At 38.0% G+C, this 23,598-nt stretch overlaps 2 protein-coding genes across 8 annotated transcripts in view; one reads left to right on the forward strand and one right to left on the reverse strand.

Annotated features, from left to right (window-relative positions):
* Positions 1–9,687: 9,687 nt before the first annotated feature.
* LOC114160757 (vesicle transport protein GOT1B) lies at positions 9,688–18,541 on the reverse strand. 4 transcript variants are annotated; one of them, XM_028043515.1, is made up of 7 exons: positions 18,370–18,541; positions 16,771–16,862; positions 15,850–16,028; positions 15,641–15,722; positions 15,313–15,387; positions 13,586–13,623; positions 9,688–10,208 (listed from the first exon to the last, which is right to left on the reverse strand). In XM_028043515.1, the coding sequence occupies exons 1-6, from the start codon at positions 18,392–18,394 to the stop codon at positions 13,615–13,617; spliced, it is 462 nt and encodes a 153-aa protein (XP_027899316.1). In that variant the 5' UTR covers positions 18,395–18,541; the 3' UTR covers positions 9,688–10,208; positions 13,586–13,614. The 4 variants fall into 4 exon arrangements, with proteins under 4 accessions (XP_027899316.1, XP_027899315.1, XP_027899318.1 ...); XM_028043514.1 differs by lacking the exon at positions 13,586–13,623; XM_028043517.1 differs by lacking the exon at positions 15,313–15,387 and having other exon boundaries at positions 18,370–18,540.
* A 275-nt stretch (positions 18,542–18,816) lies between these two features.
* The window catches only part of recql (RecQ helicase-like), a 31,164-nt gene continuing 26,382 nt past the window's right edge, over positions 18,817–23,598 (forward strand). Inside the window, exons 1-3 of one of the 4 annotated variants that reach the window (XM_028043513.1) lie at positions 18,817–19,120; positions 19,270–19,425; positions 20,869–20,956. In XM_028043513.1, the coding sequence (XP_027899314.1) occupies positions 20,932–20,956 (25 nt within the window). In that variant the 5' untranslated portion in view covers positions 18,817–19,120; positions 19,270–19,425; positions 20,869–20,931. The remainder of the gene's footprint in view (positions 19,121–19,269; positions 19,426–20,868; positions 20,957–23,598) is intronic. The other 3 variants (XM_028043511.1, XM_028043510.1, XM_028043509.1) reach the window with 3 other exon arrangements.

Here is a 23,598-nt window from a genome sequence, read left to right on the forward strand (position 1 = left end):
CAAAAAAAAAAAGAAAAAGAGAAAAAAAACACACAACACAAACATTGAAAAACTTAAATACTTGTCTCAGATGTTCATAAAAAGCATATGAGACCGGTGGACTTCTGCGTTGTGTGTTACGTGTTGATCGGACAAACCACAAAACACCAAGTCTGGGTTTGGAGGCGGTCTCCGTTTATTCAATCTGTCAATCGGGAGATATTAGCATTAGCACATAGCATGTGCTCCAGTTCTCCAACCCGATCTATACAAAATAATAATGTTAACATGCATCAAATGTTATAAATGCGTAATAGTAACTCAAATGAAAGTATCCAAACACCTAACATTAATACAGAAGAAAAAAATAAACATTTGAACAATATAAATGAAAGGATTACAATGGATTATAAAACTCGCCTCTTCCCAGTGGAACGAGTAACAAAAGGGAAGAGGAAATTAACAACTTAATATTTATAATGGTGCTGGAGGACCCTGAACAACAGAAGAAGAAAGTAGGGCGGAGCTGGAGGACAAAACCCCTTATAGCAGACACAGAAGAACACAAAGACAGACAAATATAAGAGGACAAATAAATTAAAGAAAACATTTTGTGAAAATATACAACTAATAATATAGACCCAGTTACACATAGTCTCCTGCTCACAGCGCCAAAAATGTGGCGACACTAGACTGAAATCACGAATATTGTGCAATTTAAATGTCTGGACCCAAATAAATTGCTCAACAACGCCACCCTGGGAATTTCACCCGGGGTATATTACCTTCTTTTTAAGGCACACAGGTTTGGTCATGCATAGATTGAGACATCTGAGACAGTTTCAAATGTACAAAAAGCTATTTATTAAATTCTTTTAAAATACTCTTTAAAATTAGTTCTTTATAACAAAAAGACTGAGGAAAACAGAAAAAACTACAGTAGCTGAGGTTACCGCGCAGAAAGGATCCGGTGCCGTTTGACCCACTGTAACGTCGAATCTCTGCTGCTGAAGCTGCTGCTACGCTACACAGCAGTCAAAGAGATGAGTCTTTTCCCAATCAGAAAGTGAGAAGGTGTAAGTGGTTGTGGTTCTCACATAAGTGAGAACAATGAATATATTCCCCTCATGTTTGGAGTGAATGTTTTTCTTGTTGGTTTTCCAGGTAAACTCTATGGCCAAGTTAAGACAAAGTTGGATGTGTTTCAGTCCAGTGACTTGTAATAAACATAACTGGTTGATAGAAAATTCCTACCTGAACCTGGGTAAATTCTAGGGTTGGGTTACAACAGCACATGTTAAAAGTGCAATGTATGCCTTTTTAGGTTGACTACTGGATCTGACCATCACAGGTCCTGCAAAATCTACTCTAATGACTTCAAAAGATGGAGCCTCTGTGAACCTGTCTCTGGGCAGTGGAGCAGTAACTTGCTGAGCTGGTTTCACCTTCAGCTTCCTCCTAACATAGCATTGTGATAACACACGCATGATAAGCTGTTTTCGCTTTAAAACCCAGACGCTTTCTGTCAGTTGGACTAAAGTATCACTAACCCCAGAATGCGTCACTCTCTCATAACAAGACATTGCCATTAGCTCTGTAAATCTATGCCTTGTAGGTAATACCCAAAGCGTGATGTTCCCTGAAACTAGAATCAGAACATTGCAGCCGGCCTCCAACACAAATGATGTGCTTTCTATCTAAGAAAGGCTTAAAATCTTTTATTTTTGAATCCTTCCTTCTGGAATGCTTCTAATTGACAAATGTCCTGGCTGAAACTTTGCCCCTTGAACTGTTTTAACCCAATACACCTCTGCTGCACTTAGCTCTTCAGATGATAGGTCTCCCTGAATTTTCTGACCTGAGCGTAAATTTCCTACAATTTTTTTTCATCCATGCAGTTATTCTCAGAGCTACTTTTAAACTCCTGTACTTCTCTAGATCTAGCAGTGGTGGTACTGGTTCTGAACCACTGTCTGATACCTAGGCCTGAGTTCTGTGTTCACATTACAGCCCCCAATGTTCTCTTCTTTATATGGTGATATATGTGTGTATGTGTACACATGTATATGTGGCCGGTATGGCCCCGCACTCTGTCTTTGGCACAAGGGGGAGCAAGCAACTCAAAAACCCAGGGAGCAAAATAGTCAAGTTTAAGATGTTTTATTGCAAAGAAAAATCACCTTCAGTGGTGACCCAATAAAACAGTTCTTTCCTTTTTTCAAATAAAGTCCGGAATTCAATAATTGTCTCTAAGAGTCACCAGTTGGGGGCCACTTCTGGTAACCTGTGCCGTTCTGGTTGGAGGCGATCCCGTGCAGTGACACACAGCTGACTCTGCAATGCTCCAGCACTGTGCCACTCCTCGGCGTGCCACACCACCTTCAGCCCGATCCAGCTAAAGGAAAAAAAACTGGACATGCCAGCATCCCCCACCATGACTTTGTCGGAGGGCATGTTGGCTGCCAGTAATCTCTGGTCGAGACGGAGCACTACTTACAGGCGCGGGCAGAGGTAGCCGTCTGGCTACCTTCTGGTACTCTGCACCTGCCTTGTGGATTCCGTCCGCCCCTCGCTCTGTAGCGTGTTCGTTGCTGTAGCTTGCAGTTCGTCGCAGAATTAGTTCACCTCCTCCTTCCATCCCAGCTACTTTTATTTGGCTTCAATCATTCTCTACTGACACCTGTATTGGGGGGCTAATTATTGAGCTCCACCTCCTTAGAAAACCACCTTCAGTTCAGCGTGTTTGGATTGTTAAATGGGAAAATAAACAAAAACCAACACAATTTAACATGCAAAGTACAACACAAATAAAATAAAAACAATCATGTTTCCCCTGTGCAACATACTGTATATACATACAGTATGTATGTATATGCATATACATTTTCTCCACCATACAGCTATATATGCATATGTATATATAAACATATACATACATATATATTATTATTTCTTAGTTTTAGATTATGTCTCCCACAGTGGACATGCACCTAAGATGAAAATTTCCAACTTGCAATGTTGCTGGGTAAATACTTATTTTTCTCACTATATACAGTATATATAGTGAGAAAAAATATATATATATATACACCAACATCCTTCACACACACGTGCACGCCCACATGTATACATTGACAAATGCTATCAACAGTTAATAATAGTCAAATTCTGACTTTGTCAATAAAGTCAATGTTATTGACTTTGATTCAATAACATTGACTTTGTTACTGACCCAGTTCCACCAGTTATGTCAGGAGGAGTGGATCAAACTATTGGGACTATCAAACTAAAGCTTGAGGGAGGAAACACAAAATATTTGACCAAGGCAGTTAAAGGGAGTGCTAGCAAATACTGAGGAAAATAAGGTAAACTTCTGATTTGAATACATTATGAAATTAATCTCTGACATATTGTGTCATTATTGTGGCTTCAGGCAAATAAGTTTGATAATTCTAACAAACAAAACATCTTTGGTTTGGTACTACTTTCAGAGAGAGAGGAAAATAAGTATTTTTATTCAGTGTGCCTAAACTGAATTCACTTTCTGAAATGAGTTACAAAATACAATATTAAACATTTTTCACCATATTCTAATATTTTTAGATGCACCCTTGACCTCAAGCTTTTAGCACTTTTTAAAAAAAATTTTTTAAATTGAATTTTCTCTTTTTTGACATAACAAATTTACACACAACAAACTTAACATTATAACATGAAGCCTAGGCGCAAATTCAAACTGGAAGACTCTTTTATCCCCACCGGGACCCGTTAATTGAAGCGACCTGCCCACAATCGTCGACCTATCAACGCCGGACCAAGCCACGTCACGTCCAATCATCGACCAAGTCCCAGCTGATAAGGACCTTCATTCATGGCATCCTTCGCTCTCCAGCCGAGCTCAACCCACCACCACCCCTTCTCCTCCATTCGCCCGGTCCTGAGACCCGCACCCTTCTTCAACCTCCACCACCAGTGCCGGGCCCTGGGGGATGACGTTCCTAACAGCATCGGGGATGCTCATCTGAAGCCTATCGCTAACGCTGCGATAACCGTTATCCCCAGCCGGGGCCCGAGCACCAAAGACTTTAAATTCTGTTTGTCAATAAACTCTTCTAATTGTCTTCTCATCTCCGTCTGAGTCTCTCCAGATTGAAATGTACTTATACACTCTTGCATTCACTCCCACACTCACCCTTTTCTCACCGCATTTGTTTGGTTCCAAAAATATCAAAAATCTTTTAGATTGACTTAGAGAAAAAAGAAAGAAAAGTAACAGAACAATATATGAATAGAAACTGTAGACAAGACATCCGTTAATAAGTTCCACCTTCAGTCCCTATGGTCTTCATATATGGCTCCCAGAGAGTTTCAAAATCCCGTTGTTTACCCTTGGCGATGTATGTTAGCTTTTCCAGTCCGAGCGAATTTGCAATTTCCTTCTTCCAAAGTCCCAGGGAGGGTGCATCCATGCCTCTCCAGCATAATGCTATAGATCTTCTGGCTTGAAGAAGTTTAGTTTTCCTCTGTGATTGTTTAAATTCCACTGGGTATATTCCTAGCACACAGATTTTAACCTCTAATGGGACTTTTACCTTAAACAATTCAGATAGACACCCAATAACATCCTTCCAAAACTTCTGAATTTTAAGACATTCCCACAAACAATGGAGAAGAGTTCCTTTTTCAAACAAACATTTAGTGCAAGTATCTGGAATATCACTGGACATATGATGAAGCTTAACTGGTGTTATATAGGTTCTCATAAGCCATTTATATTGTAAAAGTTTAAATCATGTGTTTATCGTTTGTTTTTGTGCTTTTAAACAGGCCTGATTCCAGTCTTCCTCATCTATATCTTCGAAAGTATCTCTTCTCCAAGCGTCCAACTTATCTATTGCTGAGTCCCTAGAGGAAAGCATTAACAAATTATAGAACACAGAGAGAAAACCTTTCCCTTTTGAGTCTCCAACACACACCTCTTCTATTTTTGTTAAGGGTGGAATGTCAACTATTTGTTTCAGTTTTGATGACATAAAGTTTTTCAATTGCAAGTATTTAAAAAAATGTTTCGGGGGTAATAAATACTTCTTACATAGCTGATCAAAAGTAAGTAACTTGCCATCAACATACAGATCTTTAATTTTCTGAATGCCTTTGGTTTTCCATAGTTTAAATCCTCCATCATTTTTCCCTGGGATGAACCTTTCATTACCCCAGATTGGGGCAAATTGTGATAGCTCTGGATGCTCACCTACATGTTTGTGTGCTGCATACCAGCTTATAATCGTATTTTTTAAAAAGGGTTTTTTTGTGGTCTTTTTTAATGTCTTTAGGTCCGAAGAATATAGAAAGGTATTTAAGGGGAAATCTGGAACAGATTGCTGTTCAATATCTACCCAGGCTGGAGGTGTCGTCGGGCAAAAGTAATGGGTAGCTGATGTTAGTTGGGCGGCCATATAATACCATCTGAAATTAGGGACTTGAAGTCCACCTCTTTCATAGGGCAGATAGAGTAGTTTTAAGCGGAGTCTTGCTTTTCTATTACTCCAAATAAATTGATTAAATAGTTTATCCAGACTGTCATAAAATGAATCTGACAGCGGTAATGGAAGTGTTTGAAAATAATACAAAAATTTGGGCAAGATTGTCATTTTTAATAAATTTATTCGGCCTATCATAGATATAGGCAGGTTTGACCATCTATTTAGCATTTCTGTGACTTTTTCCACAAGGGGGTTATAATTTGTTATGCTTATTTCATTAAGAGATGGGGTGACCTTAATGCCCAAGTATGTAAAACTTTTTGTTGTTGTTTTAAATGGGGTAGTCACAATAGGACTTCTCCTTTCTTCTTCATTAAGAAACATTAACTCTGATATAGAATTATTAATTTTATATCCTGAAAATTCACCGAATTCCTTTATTAGATGTAATAATTTAGGAATACTGATCTTCAGATTACTCATGAAAAATATGATATCATCCGCAAACAGGGAAATGAGATGATCTCTTCCTCCAATTCTAATACCAGATATTCCTGTATTTGCTCTAACAGCCATTGCCAGAGGTTCTATTGCCAATACAAAAAGTAGTGGTGACAGGGTGCAACCCTGTCTAGTTGACCATTGTAAATTAAAAGGTTTTGACATGTTATTATTAGTTAAAACTTGTGCTTTGGGATCAGTATATAATAGTCGTATCCATTTTAGAAAGGTTTCACCAAATCCATATTTGGGGAGCACTTCAAACAGATAATCCCACTCTATTCTATCAAAAGCTTGACGTGCGTCTAATGATAACATTGCTGTGTCCTTACAATTATGTTTTTCATGCAGTACATTAAGAACCCGTCTTATATTATGGTAGCCTTGTCTTGCTTTAATAAATCCTTGTTGATCATCTATTATTAAAGTGGGCAGGTACTTATCTAATCTCCTAGAGAGGGCTTTACACAAAATCTTTGTATCACATCCCATAAGACTGATTCCTCTATAAGAGGAGCATTCAGTGGAGGGTTTGTTTGGTTTTAGCAAGAGAGTTATTGTAGCTAACCTCAGTGAGTCTGGGAGTATTCCAGCTTCATATGATTCCTCATACATGTTGAGAAGTGGTAGGATTAATTTATTTTTAAATGTTTTATAAAATTCTATTGGAAGTCCATCAGGACCTGGGGTTTTACCACTGTTCATGCTGTCTATTGCTTCAGATAGATCTTCTATTGTTAAAGGACTATCGAGAGTTGTTTTCTCCTCCTCTAAAAGGGTTTTGAATTTTAATTGATTAAGAAACGCAGCTTGTGTGTCTTTGTTTCCAGAGTATTCAGACTTATACAAGTTTTTGTAAAATTCTCTAAAATTTTCATTTATTCCTGGAGGGTCTGTGGTTAAAATGTCCGATTTGGATTTTATGCTGTTAATAGTTCTTTCCGCTTGCATCTGTTTTATCCTCCAAGCCAATAATTTACCAGCCTTTTCTCCTTGATCATAAAATGCTTGCTTAGTCCACATTAAGTTTTTTGCCACTTTCTCTGTTGTTAATTTATCATATCTGGTTCTTAAAACATTCAATTTGTGCAATTTTGTCTGATCATTGCTCTGATAAACTTCTGCTTCGCTGGATTTAATTTGTCTCTCTAATAATTTTAATTCTTGGTTATATTGTTTATTTTTATTACTGCTATTACTGATAATTTCTCCTCTAATATAAGCTTTAAAAGCTTCCCATCTAATACTAGCTGTTGTTTCATCTTTATTCATTTCAAAATACTGATCAATGCAAGTTTCTATAAATGTAACAAATTTTGAGTCTTTTAGCAAAAGTGTCTGCATCCTCCATCGTTTCATCCCTTGGTCAATCTTATTTACTTTAATTTCCAAGGACACTGCAGCATGATCACTAATTACAATACTATTGTACCAGCAGTTCTCCACGTGAGGCAATAACTCCACGGAGATAAGAAAATAATCAATACGCGAATGGGATTGGTGTGAGCTTGAATAACATGAAAATTCCTTATTAGTGGGGTTTCTTGTTCTCCATACTTCATTTATTCTTAAATCTTTTATATAATTAAGGAGTATTTTCCTGGTTTGTGAATGACTGGTATCAATTTGAGTAGATTTATCCAGGCTTGGGTTAAGGGTACAATTAAAGTCCCCTCCTATAATATAAAATCCCTCCAAGGTTGACAAGGTTAAGAATAAATTTTCATAAAAGGATGGGTTATCGTTATTTGGTCCGTAAATACTTATCAAATTTAGTTTTAATGTTGAAATATGTCCCTGCACAATAATATATCTCCCATATGGGTCTTTAATTGTCCTTATAATTTGAAATGTTATTGACTTATGTATAAGAATAATAACTCCTCTGGCATGACTGGTAAAGGAAGAGTGATATACCTGACCCTGCCATCTTTTAATTATCCAATGTATTTCTGACTCAATCAAATGAGATTCTTGTAAAAAAAATTATTTTAGATTTCAAATATTTTAGTCGGTCTAATACTTGTTTCAATTTATTTAGTTTTCGTATTCCTCTGACATTCCAGCTTGTAATTTTGATATTCAAACCATTTCCTTTGGTTGTTTTTTCCATATCAGGTTAATTTACTGTTATACTAAAATAAAGTAGGCAAAAATAGTGCAGAAAATGCAGGTTTGCACATACATTCACACATTCAACCATACAAGACACAGAACTAGTCATGAACAATCCCCAAACGAACTTTTGCATTTCTTTATCTGAAATGCCTCCCCCTCCCCTTGAACCCTGTTTCTGGAGGACGTTGATCCACATTACTGAGGAGCAACTAGTCAACATGACCTCACCAAAGCTCTCCACAGCAGACAGTGTCCAGCTATAAAATAATACCATTAACCCTTGATAGAACGGTAATAACTTGCTTAATGCTTAACTTTTAGCATTAATGCCAAAACAGTTCAAATTAGACTTCGAACATGTGAGCGCATAAGAGCAGTCGGTTATGTTTATATGAACTTCCCATTAACTTAGTACGTATCCTGATTATGATCCGGTTGTTGAGGAACAGCCACATAAAATGTCTTATAGCTTTACCTGTTTCTTAACCATGACTCACTGATCAGAGGCATCCGCTGTGTTTATTTTGGAAGAGTCTTGTAAAATGTTTCAGCTTCTTGAGGTGGTGAGAAGAGATGGATCTTTCCACCGTGGAGAACTCGAAGTTTGCAGGGGTTGTGTTGGAATCCGTGGAATGCACCGATGCCGACAAACAGCTTCACTACCGGGTGGAACCCGCGTCTGATCCGTACGGTCTCCGCCGATAGATCCTGTGCAAACGTGATTTTGGCCCCGTCTTGCATAATATCGCTTTTCCTTGCCTCTCGGTACACAAATTCCTTCTCTGGGAACTTTAAGAAGCGAATCAGAACCGCTCTGCCCTGGTTTGGTTTCCCGGAGGCTGGTGTGCGGTGAACCCGTTCCAATGTGAATGACTTGTCCGGTGTGAGTTCCAGCCACTTCGGTAGCATATTGCTAATAAAGTCGAAAAGCGACTGTCTTCCTTCTGCTCCTTCTCGGATGCCAAAGGTTCTTTCGCCTTCCTCGGTTCTCCAGGTCATCTGTTTTGGCCTCAAGGAGCAGGATTCGTTTCATAGCTGAAGTCAACAATGTTTCTGCTTTTTCAAGCGAGCCTTCTACTTCGGCAATGCGGGCCTCAGCCTCCTCCATATGAGCCGCCTGGTTTAATAGGTCCTGTTTAACCTCAGACACTTTAACCTCCAGTGCAGTCATAGCGCTCGCCATTCCAGTCAGTCTTTCATCTATACTATCCAGCTTAACTCCAAAGTCCGACTGGAGTGACTTTAGATCCTTCAATACTTGAGCTATGCTACCCATATTAGCTTCTTCACCGCACGTTGAACTCGGTGCTGTTTTAGAGGTTGTCTTGCGTCTTTTTGAGAAAATTTCGCACTGTTTCACAGACGAAGCTTTAGACATATCAGTGTCGTATCTTTTGAGCCTTCTTTACTGCTTTTGCAAGAGTTTTAAGAGAAAATTCGGAACACTGTCCTTGGAGCTGTTCACTGTGCTGCCATCTCGATCTCGGTCACGTGACCCCTCGCTTTTAGCACTTTTAGTATTTGACTAAACCACCTGGCTGGAAAACCCAATTTGACACAGGTTTGGAATGAACAAAACTAAGTATGAAATAAAATGGTACGCTCATCTTTTTAAAAAATAATTTATCCTTAAGCAGTGTCTTTCAACCATAACATGAAACAAATCAGACAGCTTAAAGGCAGAAACAGTGACATAATAGAATTACTGCAAAAAAAAGAAAGAATACTTATCCATATGAGCCTAATGCTGTGGCACAAAAATCAAATTTGGCAAGCTGAGAACCAACTCCTGCATGAAAGCATCTGGTATGCTAATAATAAGGCTAATAATTTGTACTTCCAACATTCTCAAACGAATCACTCGGAGGAAGGACAGATAGGATTTATGATAACATTAATGAATTCATACTCGACACATCAGTGATTCAGAGCTGAGGAGCCAGAGATTGGTGGTATCGGCCGGTGACATTACAAAAAGTCTTTGTCTGGTGGGAAGTAGAGTCTGACCATTTAACTACAGCTGCTTTCATTCAGGATCAGAAGGAACTGGGTTAGAAAAGCTGCTGCGGTGGATCCGGGTCCAAACAGTCATACCATGGTGTTGCCCTCAGTCACCTTGTCCATGTACTGAAAGGAAGGAGAGAAAAGTCAGTGTCATTAATGTATAAAAGACTACATAATAAATAAATAATGCATGTCCGTAACCTTGATGGTAGTGACGGGCCCTATCACCACCATCAAGGCACACAGACATTTAACAAATTTATGCTCTCATTATTTCTAGGTTATTTTCATAGTTGCACCGTTCCAGAAGCCCTTCTATTCAGATGTCAGAGCTGATGCCTGACTGGAGTTTTCTCCAGCTGTATGGTGGAGAAAACTCCACCATACAGCTGAGCACTGTGCAGCTGAGTAGCATCTACTTGATGCTATGCACTGCTACTCAGCTGCCTGAAGTAAAGCTCCTGAATTTTCCTTTTCCTTAATAGAAGTTTGGCAGGAAATTTTAAAGGATCACAACCCATTTTATTAAGGAAGCATCAGGAAGGAAGCTGTAATACCTAGAGTCGGGGACTAGCAACAGCTGAAAGCCTGACTAACTGACCACCACCTGACTAAATATCAGTTTATTTCTTCTTGTGTTACTCTAAAAACCAGCAAAATGGTGAAAAGAAGAAACTTTGCAGTCCTTTGCAGTATAGGTTGTTGTACTTGATTTATCTGAAAACAACCACAGCATTAAGCAGGTGTTCATACCCTATTTTCACTAAAGCATGTGACACAATCAAAATAAAGACATGTGACGACCTCATTTTCAAAGTAATAACGTGTTACATTATTTTATCAGGAGTTTGAATAATTGCTGCTTTTCTTTCCTTTAAAAAAAAAGCAATTGTGTTTTTGCATTATCAGTCACTAATGTCAGTAAGCAGAACGGAACTGAAGGCTGACAATCACTGCTCTATCAGATGAACATGAGCAGAATGTCTCTAGTCATTCTCAACAATTTATTAACGCTAATGTGTTTGTGTGTGCATTCAATAATGTCACTACACAAAATAGACCTATGTCCCTACATCCCATTTAATCAGAATTGTGGATCTCTGCAGGTCAGCTTTTATTGTATTTCAGTATCTACCCTAACCCCTAACTATTTCATTAAAAGCCACTGATACCTTCTGCAACCTTGCAATCTGCAATTATTTGTCTTTCAATTGTCAGATTGGGACCAACAGATCATGTGGTACATTTGTATTTTATTTTTGTGTAAAGGCTGTGATAAGGCTAATAATAGAATTTTTATTCATGAATTTTTATTCATGACCATGAGTGTCATACCAGCCCATGCTTACTTATGGAATTAAACTGCCAGTGTGGTGCAAGGTGTGGAAATGGTTACTGAATTTGTAATCTATGTAATGTGTGAAACATGATTTGTAAACCGTTAAAAACATTTTGTGCGTAATTCCAGGTACTTGTAAATATGTGGTCAAATGCACACATAAATGTTAAAAATTATGAACACACACAATTACAATTTCCACAAACATTAAATTTCAACACAGGTTTTTTAACTTCAACATCACAAATTTGATAATTTCAAATTCATACCTTCTTCTATGCCTACAAATCATTAAATAAGTGTGAACAAGCTCCCTGATGCTTACAGGTGGCTGATCTGCATTCACACACAGATCAGATTACAAGTGCATAAGGGTTTTGATACTCATTTCATTCTTCAGGGAGTCTCAGATTCGTGCATAAGTGATGTGTTAAAATGTTTAAACAGCGACATATTCCAAGTGTTTAGTTCTGTCAGTTTCGATGATTATGAAAACTCAGCAGTTTTTTCTCAGATTGAAGAAATTAGTTCATAAAAATACATAAAACACTACATATGCACAACACATTTTTCTGATTATTTACAAAAAACAAAACATGTATTGGTTTTCCACTTCACAGAGACTGTATGTGATATTTTGTGTAAGCTCTTAATAAAATACATCCAACATGTTATGTGAACATGTTCGCAGGCTGTGAATACTTTTGCAAAGCACTTTACCAAAGGATTTTCAGAGAAATATTTTCTTTGGTAATCCACCAACCTTTTCCAAGTTTCACACTGTTCCCAGCATGTTGAACCAACTACACCTTTAGTACTACTTTATTCAGTTGCTTTTAGTAACTGAAGAAAGTTATTTTAGTAACTAAAATAGCATTGTTATGCCAACTACGAGAAGCAAATGGAGAGATCAAGTGAAGATCAAGATGATGCCTAAAGATACAGGCTGTAGATCAGAAAAGTGTGGAAGAGGAAATCACCAGCTGACATAAGCTTAAATTTACCCGCAATTCAACTAAACAGTCTTAAAAATGTTCATCTGTTGGAAAAGAAAAATATTTTTTCTTTTAAACATGGCAAAACTTCCAGGTTTTGTGTTGTAGACACGGAATCATTAATGTCCTTGATGAGCTGAAAATCTCATAAGAACCACAGCGGCATGATGGAAGTAGTAAAGAAATGTAAGTAAGTGTTTTTATTCTCTCTTCTGCCACCCAGAGGCCACTGCAGAAGTAGGACACCATGCAGATGAATAGTACCAGCAGATGGAGAGATGTTATTGAACGAGGAATCCCACTAAACTGCTGACAACAGCAAGTCTATGCACTGCTTCAGCATTAACACTGCTTCCGTTGAATTGTTTCATTTGCTGACATCTGGTCTGGGGACCACAGTTCAAGAAAGACTGGTGTATTTTCATGTCTTTGTACAGTTGTGCATTTTTTTGTTTTCAGATGATGAACTAATTAGAGTTCTGTGAAATGGTAATATTGGGATATTGTTCAAGTATCTAACCCCGATTTAAACTTCTCCACAACGTCACCCTGACCTGCCTGCTGGGTTCCTGGGTTTTCATGATCCTGAATGTTCAGTAATGCTTTCTAAACAAACCTCTGAAGTCAGAAACAGATAAATAATCGTCACCTTATTTGATCTATTTGAAAAACTATGGAAAGAACTGAAGATCAATATGCAGAGAGAATATCTGCCTGATATTCACCTGAGCAATGACTAGTTTTCCCATTAAAGACACACCTTGAAGTTCACTTTAACAAAACACAAGTCTTGTTCACAAAGTATTAACAAAATTTCTGAAAGTGTGTTCAATACTTCTTTCATATATTGTTTAAATTTTTTACACATAACTGCATTCCTGTTTTCTTTTGTATGTGTGGATTATTTCTGTTCTTGTTAACATCTAATGTAAATTAGGAAGCAGCTAAAGAAAGTTTGGCTTCTTGGCAGGAAATGATAAATAATTGAGAAATGGTTTACAGACATTGCAAGTAAAAAAACATGGAAAATACTGACAGTGATAATACTTCTAATGATGCTCTTTTCTTATCTAAGATAAAAGACTGTAAGGTTTCCCAATGTACGAGAGGAGGTAACCATTGTTTGGGTGGGATTTAGCATGCAGTGTAAAATTGCAGTGACTGACCACAGCTGCTGGGTATCCTCAGAACCAGCTTAGGAAGGCTTTAAAACAAACAGTTAAAAGAGACACAGATATTAACCTTAATTGTTGAATTCTCACACAACAACATAAAAACAGCATATTTATATTTAAAGAATGAGGATATGTAAGATGCCTTATTGATGCTGACTAGACATGGGCTGGTGTGAGATTCTTATAATAACTTGAGCTTGAAAAAAGAACCTGATCAAGTTTATTTTAAATAAAATAAAATACTTATATTGTTGCAAAAATAATACAGAATCTTGATTGGTAATGCAAAAATGTAACATTTAATATTTGTTTAAGCTTATTTAGATTTTTATACATCAATTTGAAAAACATATAGAACAAATATTGTTAAATTTAATAGTAGTTTACAAGTGCTCATTATACAGAATTTTAGAATACCAGGCTGATATTAGCTTCTTAGTAAGTGGAACTATCTGCTAATGTTGATAGGCAGTAGCCAGTAACTTAGCAGGCCTGCTGCTTTTAGATTTTGACTACCATTTTAAAACAGTCTCACAGAAAATCTGTGGGATGTAACTTTTGTAAAAAATTGTTTACATATTTGTTGAAACTGTGATTATGTTTCACAACAAATTGTGTTCTAAAACAATCTGTGAAAAAAAAAATCAAGCTCCTGTGCCTTCTCCCAATGCACCGAGTCCACAACCAGTCCGAGCTGAATCAATCCGACAATGGCACACACCAATCATGGTTGGGTGCATGCCACTCTACCTCCTCTTCCCCTTGCTCTCTGCTACCATACAGCTTCTAGCAGTCGCGAATGCTAAGGCTAGTTAGCATGGCTAACAATGAGAGCGGATAAACGGTTTTTCTGTAATGGTAAGGTGTTTCCTTGGCATTGAACAGCAAGTTCACAAGGTTGACTGACATCGCTAAAGGTCCTTCCAACCAATCACAGTCTCGTGGCTGTGATTGGTTGTTTGTGGTCGGAAGCCTAACCGTAGCATTATGGTTATGGTTAGGCCTGTAAGTTAACCAGCCTGTAAGTTAACCCGCATATTTGCAAAACAGGGCAAATGGAATATTGATGCACTGCTAAACTGACTTTATTAAGTTGCAATAAATTGTATCTTGCTCCAGCAGCAAAAAAAATCAATTCCTTTATGTTTTTATATTGTGTGATTATAGTTGTGACTGTGTCATTGTACATAAACTTACTGGTCACTTAAAGTGTTATTAACCCCCTTCTGAAAGCATAACCTCATCCCTGGCAAATTCTGAAAAATTCCAATGAAATTGGCAGAGCCAAGACACAGCTGAGTGTAAGAGGATGGAGGAGGAGAGGAGTGAATTGATGAAAGAGACACTGTTGTCAACCTACCCACTTTGTCACTATATTTATCAATTTTTCAGACTCCTTTGTCAAAACTACTTGTTTTTTCAGAAACAACTAGTTTTTGAAACTCCAGTGACTCCTTTTCTGTGTTGTTGGAGACTACTATGGCAACAACGTTCTGCAACTCAACTGCAGGCAGCCTGTCTGTCCTGAGCAAGCAGTGAGAGAAGCTAATGCTGACTGCCATTAGCTTCTCCCGCTTCCTCAGCACTGCAGCCAGACTCACACAGTCATCCATTCAACACCAAACCTTCACCAATAGTCAGAGCAGAGGAGACCCATTCCATTTAGTGTCCAAATTGCAAATAAATCACACATTTGTAAAGCTGAGTAATGCTACTACCAGCTGCCACGGAAACACTCCAACTCCTGACTCGCCACCGGGTGGGCAAGACGGAGAAAACATCTTACTGGAACACTGCACATATGGAGAACTGAGTGATTTTCTCTCTGTACCATTAAACTATGTGTTTACAGAACAAGGATTAATGCAGTCTCATAAACTTGAAGAAGATTTTGGATGTTGAGATTTAACGGCTACTTTGTGATGACAGTTGTGGCAATCGGCTGCTGTTGAGAGACTTGAGCAATGATCAATGAGCAATAAAATGATTCATGCATGTGAACACAGCACAGCTGCAAAGACTGCTGCAGTAGTGGTCAATACTCACAGCACTGATGAAGGGCAGGTTCAGGATAGAACCAAGAATTGGTATTCTTCTGATGAAGCCAACAACAACTGGGAAGAAGCCCCTGCACACAAACCCAGAAGCAGAGAGGGAATCAGGAGAGATAAAGCAAATTCAGAGGAGAGATCTGGGTTCTGAAAAAGAGATTGTGAGTACATGATGCAGTTGTAGTTATCTTTACTTCCTCTTACCTAAAAAGGAGGAAAAATCCATAGATTTCCAGCACAACTCCAATGATAGGCCAGCCAATAAGGACCACAAACACTCCTCCCAGGAAGAAACTAGTGGCCTTTAATTTGTGCTTCTGAAAGAAGAAGCGGAACGTTCGCTCCAAGCCGATGACGAAAGCCAGGCCAGCGACAAACAAGATCTATGGAGAAGAAAATGGTCAGTGTAAGGTATACAGAAAACTGCGACTAAAGGACAAAACATCTGATCCACATGATAGATAATATACCTCCACCTTGAACGGATTTGTTCCAGGGTCTAAATTTTTACACCTTTCCAGACTCAAATTTCTTGAGTTGTCATTTTTAAAATAAGAAATACTGCAATTCAGTGGATAGATGGATGTTTTAGTTAAATTGACAGAGACTAAAGAGGGAAAACAAAAATATTTGTAAGAACTCTTTTTTCTTTTTTACTTGGACCATGAAAATACTTGTCAGACTGCAAAAAAACACCTGCTGTTCAATCAGAACATCTCCAAAGAACTCAAACTGTAAATCAATACCATCTAGCCAATTTTTCCTTCCTTCTTCCCCCAAAAAACAACCAGAAGTACAAGAATTATGCATCAAGCAATTGTTACTAATCTTTAGATTTTAACTGGAACCAAAAAGTACATTAACGTGCATGTATGACTGGTCAGCATGGATGACTGATCTGTTTATCAGAATTAAAGTGGAAGGGGGTTCTTAGTTTTGAAGGATTTGATGAACTACAAAAATATCTGGTGAATTGGTTGAGTGGTTGGTGCATCTCTTATAACCAAGTCATTCTGCATTATACTAGAATGCACATACATTGCATTGCATTGTCGGCATGGGTGACACTACATATGTAGATCTTGCAGCATGATATACATGTGTATCACAGAAAGCAATACTCACATTTCCAATGGCCAAAAGCGCCTTATCAAAAAACAGGATCATCCCAAAGAAGAGGAAAAATACGCCAAAACCTGTCAATCCCATTCCAATTTCTGACAAACACGAATGCACGCACGCACGCACACAACATGCAGAGACACACAGACACATATTCAAATCACTATAACAACCTGATGTTCATTCAGCAATATATATATTTTTTACTTTTTTGCTGTTACAATCCAAAAAATATGTTTGCTTGAAGGTACTTAGAGGATAAACTGGCACTGATTAGGTGTTCTCTCCTATAATATGGACATCTTTAGTCTGGTATAAACCAGCCCCTTGTCTTGCGCTATTTGCTTTGTACAGAGGGTCTGCGCTCTCAGTTGTAGAGAAATGATTGCTTCTTAGAGGCATGGACTGTGTTGAGGTTTTAAATTTTACCCAATTGCTAAAGTTTGCCCGTGACATATGTAATAGTTCAACCCTGTGAAGCTAACCGGAAATTCCCTGAACATCATTGTTCACCACTTCTCCTGTTCGTTGACTGATGTGGTAGAAAATCTACCAAAGACAATTCAAGTCAAAGGGAGAGAGCCCAGACTGTGCTGTAAGCAAATTTTTTTGTCGAGTGGAATTGTACAGGAAGGCAATGGCCAGGCTAGTACAAGTGTTTATATTTATTTGTAAGGTCGTTATTGTAGATAAGAACTTGTTCTTACTAGATTGTCAGGTTACATAAAGGTTTAAAAATATGACGGAAAAGGTCATTTCTTCCAAAAATTCAATTTAAAAACTGAACTGATTCATTCCAGTTCAGTTTTTGAACAGAAATAACAGTGTTTATTTCTGTTAATTTAGAAACAGAATATATGAGTATTCTCACTCACGTAAGTTTACAGCTGTCCTATGCAAACTTTCTACCACCTCTTTCTACCGCACTTTTCCCCTCCACTTAACGTTCCATTAATGTGTCTGAATAGTACTGACACTGAGCTGACAGCTTCTTAAAATAACCTAGTGTGGCTTATCTCCCTTTTGGAGGACATCAGTGATATCACTCTTCTCGTAACTGTGTAGGCAACAACATTTCCATATCAAATATAGTTTTTATAGGTGTAAATAATGGTAAGTTATTGGTTTATAATGCCTATTTCTAAACCTTTCTATACCTGATCCTTTACATTTAATATTATTAGTGTTTCTTAAATTATGATTAACAATAATATAGGAATTTTATTCATTTATTTTTATTTAGTCGTTTCTTTATACTTTATATTTTAACATGTTCAAAATGAAGCGAGCCATATCATCAGTACCACCATTGCTAATATTTCATTATAAAGCAATAAAATAATAAGACTGCTTGAAAACTTCCTCGTTTACCTTGATTTTTACTTATAACTTAAGTGTCTTACAATTCACTAAACACCAAGATGGTGGTGAAAGTAAGAGGGTTGCAAAACTGTTTAGCAATACGAAAATTTATTTACATTGAACCCATAAGTGAGACTGTTCATGACATGAAAAGTGTAGGTTGAAAGCTTCTGCAGCTCAGATGGTGCCAGTTTGACATGGCCATTAGCTACAATTTCTGTTCAACAACTAAGGTCTTACTTTGAGAGTCCGTTAGCGAAATCATCCTGATGCTGAATCAGTAAGTAAGGTATAAAACAATACAGACAAAAATAATAATAAAAAAATATTTTAAATTCTTCTAATGGCTTGGATGACAGACAGCTGCCACAGAATCGGCAGCCACGTCTTCCGGAAACACTTGTTATAGGGTGGTAATCTTCCGGGACACCTTAGCGAGCTACATTACACACACCAAACTTTATTTAACGTCACTTTACATGCATACTTTTGTCATGCCAAAGTATGCATTCGGACTTTAACCACGTAAACGTATGCATTTGGCATAGTTGCATAGGTCTTAAAGCAAAAAAAAGAGGGCAGAACAGGAGCAAAAAGGCTACATTCGAACGCGCTATAAAATTAAACTTCTTGAATGCGGCACAGGAAGGTTTCTTGATATCTATGCCCTGCAAATTGTGTGACAGGCAGTACTAATGTACCCTGAACAATTTAAAGTGTTTGTTTCAGACCAGACTTTATTTTTCATATGTTAAATGTGAACTATAATATATTTGAAAAATACACGTCGTAGCGCTCAAGTTGAAGAATCTGTGACATTTTTGGAAGGGATTATCTTACCTTTCTAAGGTCCAGTTCAACCAATTCATCTAATGACTAACCTAGCGGACTAAATTCAGGGAATATTTTGTCTTTTTTGTCCCTTTGCTTTTCCTGTGTGTTCACTTGGACCAAGATGTCACCAAGATGGTCATTTCGCTGTCGGAATCAAGTAAGCAAACCCTACTAAGCCCACCTTTAGCACATAGTTTCGACTAGGAGAAAAGCTACCTTTTGGCCTGTTTGGCTTAGTATCTTGATTTTCTGAAGAAATCAGTAACCATCACCTCATCATTAAACTCTTGTAATTTTTTTTTCTAGTTGAGCCTTTCTTGACCGCCCTCTGTTACATGTGCAGTATGTGAAACTGGAACAGACTTCACATGTTCTATGTTATTGAACGTTCATGGAATCTAAGGTCTTCCACTCTTCGCGAGCTAAAGTGAACAAAAATAAGGTTGAGAAAGCTTAAAACCTGTAAGTATGTTTTTCTTGACAATTTTTTGTATAATGGTATTGGTATTAAAAAAAAATTAAATGTGTCTGCCTAAAGTACAGAATCACTTTTCCATATTTTGTGACGTCACGGTGACTAACTTTGATGTATTTTATTGGAATTTACTGTGATAGACCAACAAACCTCATGATGTATCATGTGAAGTGAAAGCACTTCACATGATACAAATAATGTATTATGTATGACACAAATAACACACTGTTCAAAATCCGAAAAGTGTCTCAGCTTCTGTAGACATAAAATCCAGTTCAGCCAATTCACCTAATGTCTAAATTGAGTCCATCTGTGTGTGATTTAAAGAACATTAATGATCAATCAGTACTGTCTACCCAAGGAACAGGGTAGACTGGTTCAGAGATAAAATTTAAGGTATAGACAGACATATTTCATAGTAGATCATTCATGAAAACAGACACAAGGCATCAAACAAACTCAACAGATTTAGTTTGTATGAAGGAAGGACAAAAACATCTGTAGCTTCTCTCAAGCTATAAAGGAGACACAGCACCCTGAACACATTCAGCAAAGACAGACTTGGTCATACATCCAAAGCTACAGCATGTACACATTCATTAATTGTAGTTAAATAGTAGTTTGCAAAAGTTATCGTCTCTAAATGTGGAAAGTTGATGGGAGTCATTTCCCCAAAAGACTTAGTAGCTGTGTTTGCGGTGAAAGATAGGTGCACAAACAATTGACTCACATGGGGCTTGAAACAAATTCTCACACACATGGACCTGTATGGTCACTAATACTACTAGTCTTGGTTGCTGTGGTGCTGAGTTTCACCTTTAGGTTAGGTTATCAGTTGACGTTAAGACATTTGAGTTTCATAGTTTGTCAATTGATTCTAAATCATTAGTGTCTGAATCTCGATGCATCAAGGTTTTGTCCCTGCCAGGCAAATCATCACTCTTTCACCCCACCATGCTTGAAAGCTGGTTTTAGTGTTTGAAGTGATTGACATCTTGTTCCACAGGTTTATGGTTCAACTTCTCAAAATTAAGTTGTGCCTTCTGGCAACAAATTAACTTTAAACCATGTTTATGATGTTTTTCCTCCTTTGCATGGTTATAACAGCACCTGTATGCTTCAGACCACTCAGCTGCCTAGACTAGAGAGTCTCTGATGGTGATCAGATAATTGATCATCATTTTGCTGCTCTTTGCTGTTACTTTTTTCTTCACACAGCTTTTCAATTTGCTGTGTAAATCATGACCATGAGTGTTTTTCTGCACCTGAGGTTATATTTAAATATTAGGACCTCATAAAGACCAAATAACTTCTTGGTCATTTCTAACACCAGAATAATAAAACCAAAATGAAAACATGCAACTTAAAAAAACTGACTGTTGATTATTTATACAAAATTAGAATGAAAGTCAACTTTGCTTCTGAAACAGGTTTACCTAATGGGAAATCTTATTGTGGTTTAACAGACTGAAGATTGAAACACCCCAGGAAAGATGGATTCTGGTGTTGGAACTATAGGTGAGTGATTCTTTATAATTTATAATAGTTACCCCTAACTGAAGATAGAGAGACATTGTGCTACAAGTATAGCTCACAGTCATGTTAGTAGCAAAAATATTGTGACGGTATGACTGCTCAGCAAGACATCACAGCTGCCTTATAGTGAAGACCAAGAACGTGGATTTCAGAAGGGATAGGGATCCTCTTCATCTCCTGTACATCGGAGGAGCTTTTATTGTTGCCATGCCACCCAGTGATGTAGGTGGAGAGAACGCTCTCCTGCACAGGGTGGTTAAGGCTGCACAGAGGACTCTGGTGAGTAGCCTTCCCACCTCGTCAGATCTCTACACACCACGATGTATGTGTGTATGTATATGTATATATATATGTATGTATGTGTATGTATATATATATATATATATATATCAGTGATGTGCGGTCAGGGGAGGCAAGTGAGGCAGAGCCTCACCTGTCATAATGGAAGATTATAATGATAAAATAATTTACATTGCTATTTTTAGCATGTGGTTTGTACTGTAAAGTGTTTATTTTTTATTTAGCTTTACCAATTTTGATAATTTTTTCTTCAAAATCAATGAATTTTCATATTTTCCCATTCAAATGCTTGGAAGCGCAGCTGGTGATGCAGCATTGGTCTGAGCATCACCTGGGATTGCGCAACCTCTCACTAACTGCACTGGTTGCCATTCTATGAGCGCATGTTCCTCCTGTCTGTACGTCGCCAATAAAATGGCTAAAAAACATTTAATTTATGAACTGATTTTCCATAATTTAGCTTATGTATATAATGTACAATGTTTTTTCTCACCAATTGTATGTGTTTTGTGTGCGGAGAAGCAATCATAAACGGCAGAGAACAGATTCGAGGTGAGGCACGCAGTTCTCTTGCCTCATGGCAGGGGGTGCTCATGTTCAAAGACATTGTGACTCCACAACTGCAGAGTAAGATACAGTAACAACGAGCTAGCCATACAGTACAGTAAAATCAAGTGCAACAATATATTTATAGTCTCCTTGTACCACAGTAATCACTTATTAATAATCACAAAATAAACAGTAAGCCTAAAACCATACCACTGCAACAGACTGAATGTTCTGCTCTTTGTGTGGGAAATATTTCAGTGTTTTTTTGGGGGGGCATTGTTGTCAGTTGCTATGGCAATGAGTCTGTGTGTAACCTGGCCAATGCAGAGCGTGGGAAAGATGTGGTTTTGAGTTGTACTTTAACGGTTTTTCCCTTTGCTGTGGAGCATAGCACGAAATTAATAATACCTAAATTTCCAAGTTTCATTGAGTTAGAATTATTCTACCGCGGCAGCGCGGCTATGGATGGCATGTAAAAGATTTGTCTTTTTGCCCTCCAGCGTTGTCCACATACGTGAAATTTCCTTATGTAAACAATAACAATTGTTACTATAATAACAATAACAAATGTAGGCAAAAATCAGGTCTACGTTTGTATATCTGATTTGATATATATTATTTTGAAAATCGACACGCAAAATGAAGCAGTCACGTGACCCATGCAATGCGAGGCATCGTTTGTTGCCAGTCACGTGGTTTTCAGCAAGACGACACAAGCATCGAAGCGGGGCTTCATCTGACACGCCCCCTTTTTACTCGGTACATGCCTCGAAGCCTGGCTTCAGATGGCCCGTCAGTAATACACAATGTATCACAAAAGTGAGTACACGCCTCACATTTCTGCAGATATTTAAGTATATCTTTTCATGGGACAACACTGATAAAATGACACTTTGACACAATGAAAAGTAATCTGTGTGCAGCTTATATAACAGTGTAAATTTATTCTTCCCTCAAAATAATTCTACATACACCCATTGTTATCTAAACTGCTGGCATCAAAAGTGAGTGCACCCCTTAGTGAAAGTTCCTTAAGTGTCAATATTTTTTGTGGATATCATTATTTACCAAAATTGCCTTAACTGTCCTGGGCATAGAGTTCACCCGAGCTTCACAGGTTGCCATTGGAAGGCTTTTCCACTCCTCCATGATGACAACACAGAGCTGGCAGATATTCAATACTTCGCGCTCCTCCATCTTCTGCTTGAGGATGTCCCAAAGATGTTCTATTGGGATTAGGTCTGGAGACATGCTTGCCCAGTCTATCACCTTCACCCTCAGCCTCTTCAATAAAGCAGTGGTCGTCTTGGAGGTGTGTTTGGAGTCATTATCATGCTGGAACGCTGCCCTCTGACCCAGTTTCCAGAGGGCTCTCTATCAGGCTCTGCCTCAGTATTTCACAGTACAGATTGGAGTTCATGACATGTAACTACCCAACACCTGCTGCACTCATTCAGCCCCAAACCATGGCATTCCCACCATCATGCTTGACTGTAGGCATAACACACTTATCTTTGTCCTCCTCATCTGACAGCTGACACAGATGCTGGAGACCATCTGAACCAAACAAATTAATCTTGGGTCTTATCAGTCCACAGTTTCCAGAAATCCATGTCCTTTGTTGACATGGCTGTATATAGAGTTATTTTGAGGGCAAACTGTTTGCAGGCTTTCTTGTGTACAGACTTCAGAAGACCAAGGAGACACATCCTTCCGGGGTGACAGCCATGCAGACTAATTTGATGTAGTGTGCAGCGTATGGTCTGAGCATTGAC

The sequence above is a fragment of the Xiphophorus couchianus genome, chromosome 17 (assembly GCF_001444195.1).
Source record: "Xiphophorus couchianus chromosome 17, X_couchianus-1.0, whole genome shotgun sequence".
In the NCBI taxonomy this organism is placed as follows: domain Eukaryota; kingdom Metazoa; phylum Chordata; class Actinopteri; order Cyprinodontiformes; family Poeciliidae; genus Xiphophorus; species Xiphophorus couchianus.

Bases quoted from the DNA above. Each gene is read 5' to 3' on its own strand.
- LOC114160757 (XM_028043514.1), bottom strand. From the start codon at position 18,394: ATGATTTCGCTAACGGACTCTCAAA. The intron at 16,029-16,770 runs GTGAGTATTGCT...TCTTCTCCATAG, and splicing joins CGCTTTTGGCCATTGGAAAT to ATCTTGTTTGTCGCTGGCCT. The intron at 10,209-15,312 runs GTAGTAGCATTA...CCTTCCTTTCAG, and splicing joins GAGTGTTTCCGTGGCAGCTG to TACATGGACAAGGTGACTGA.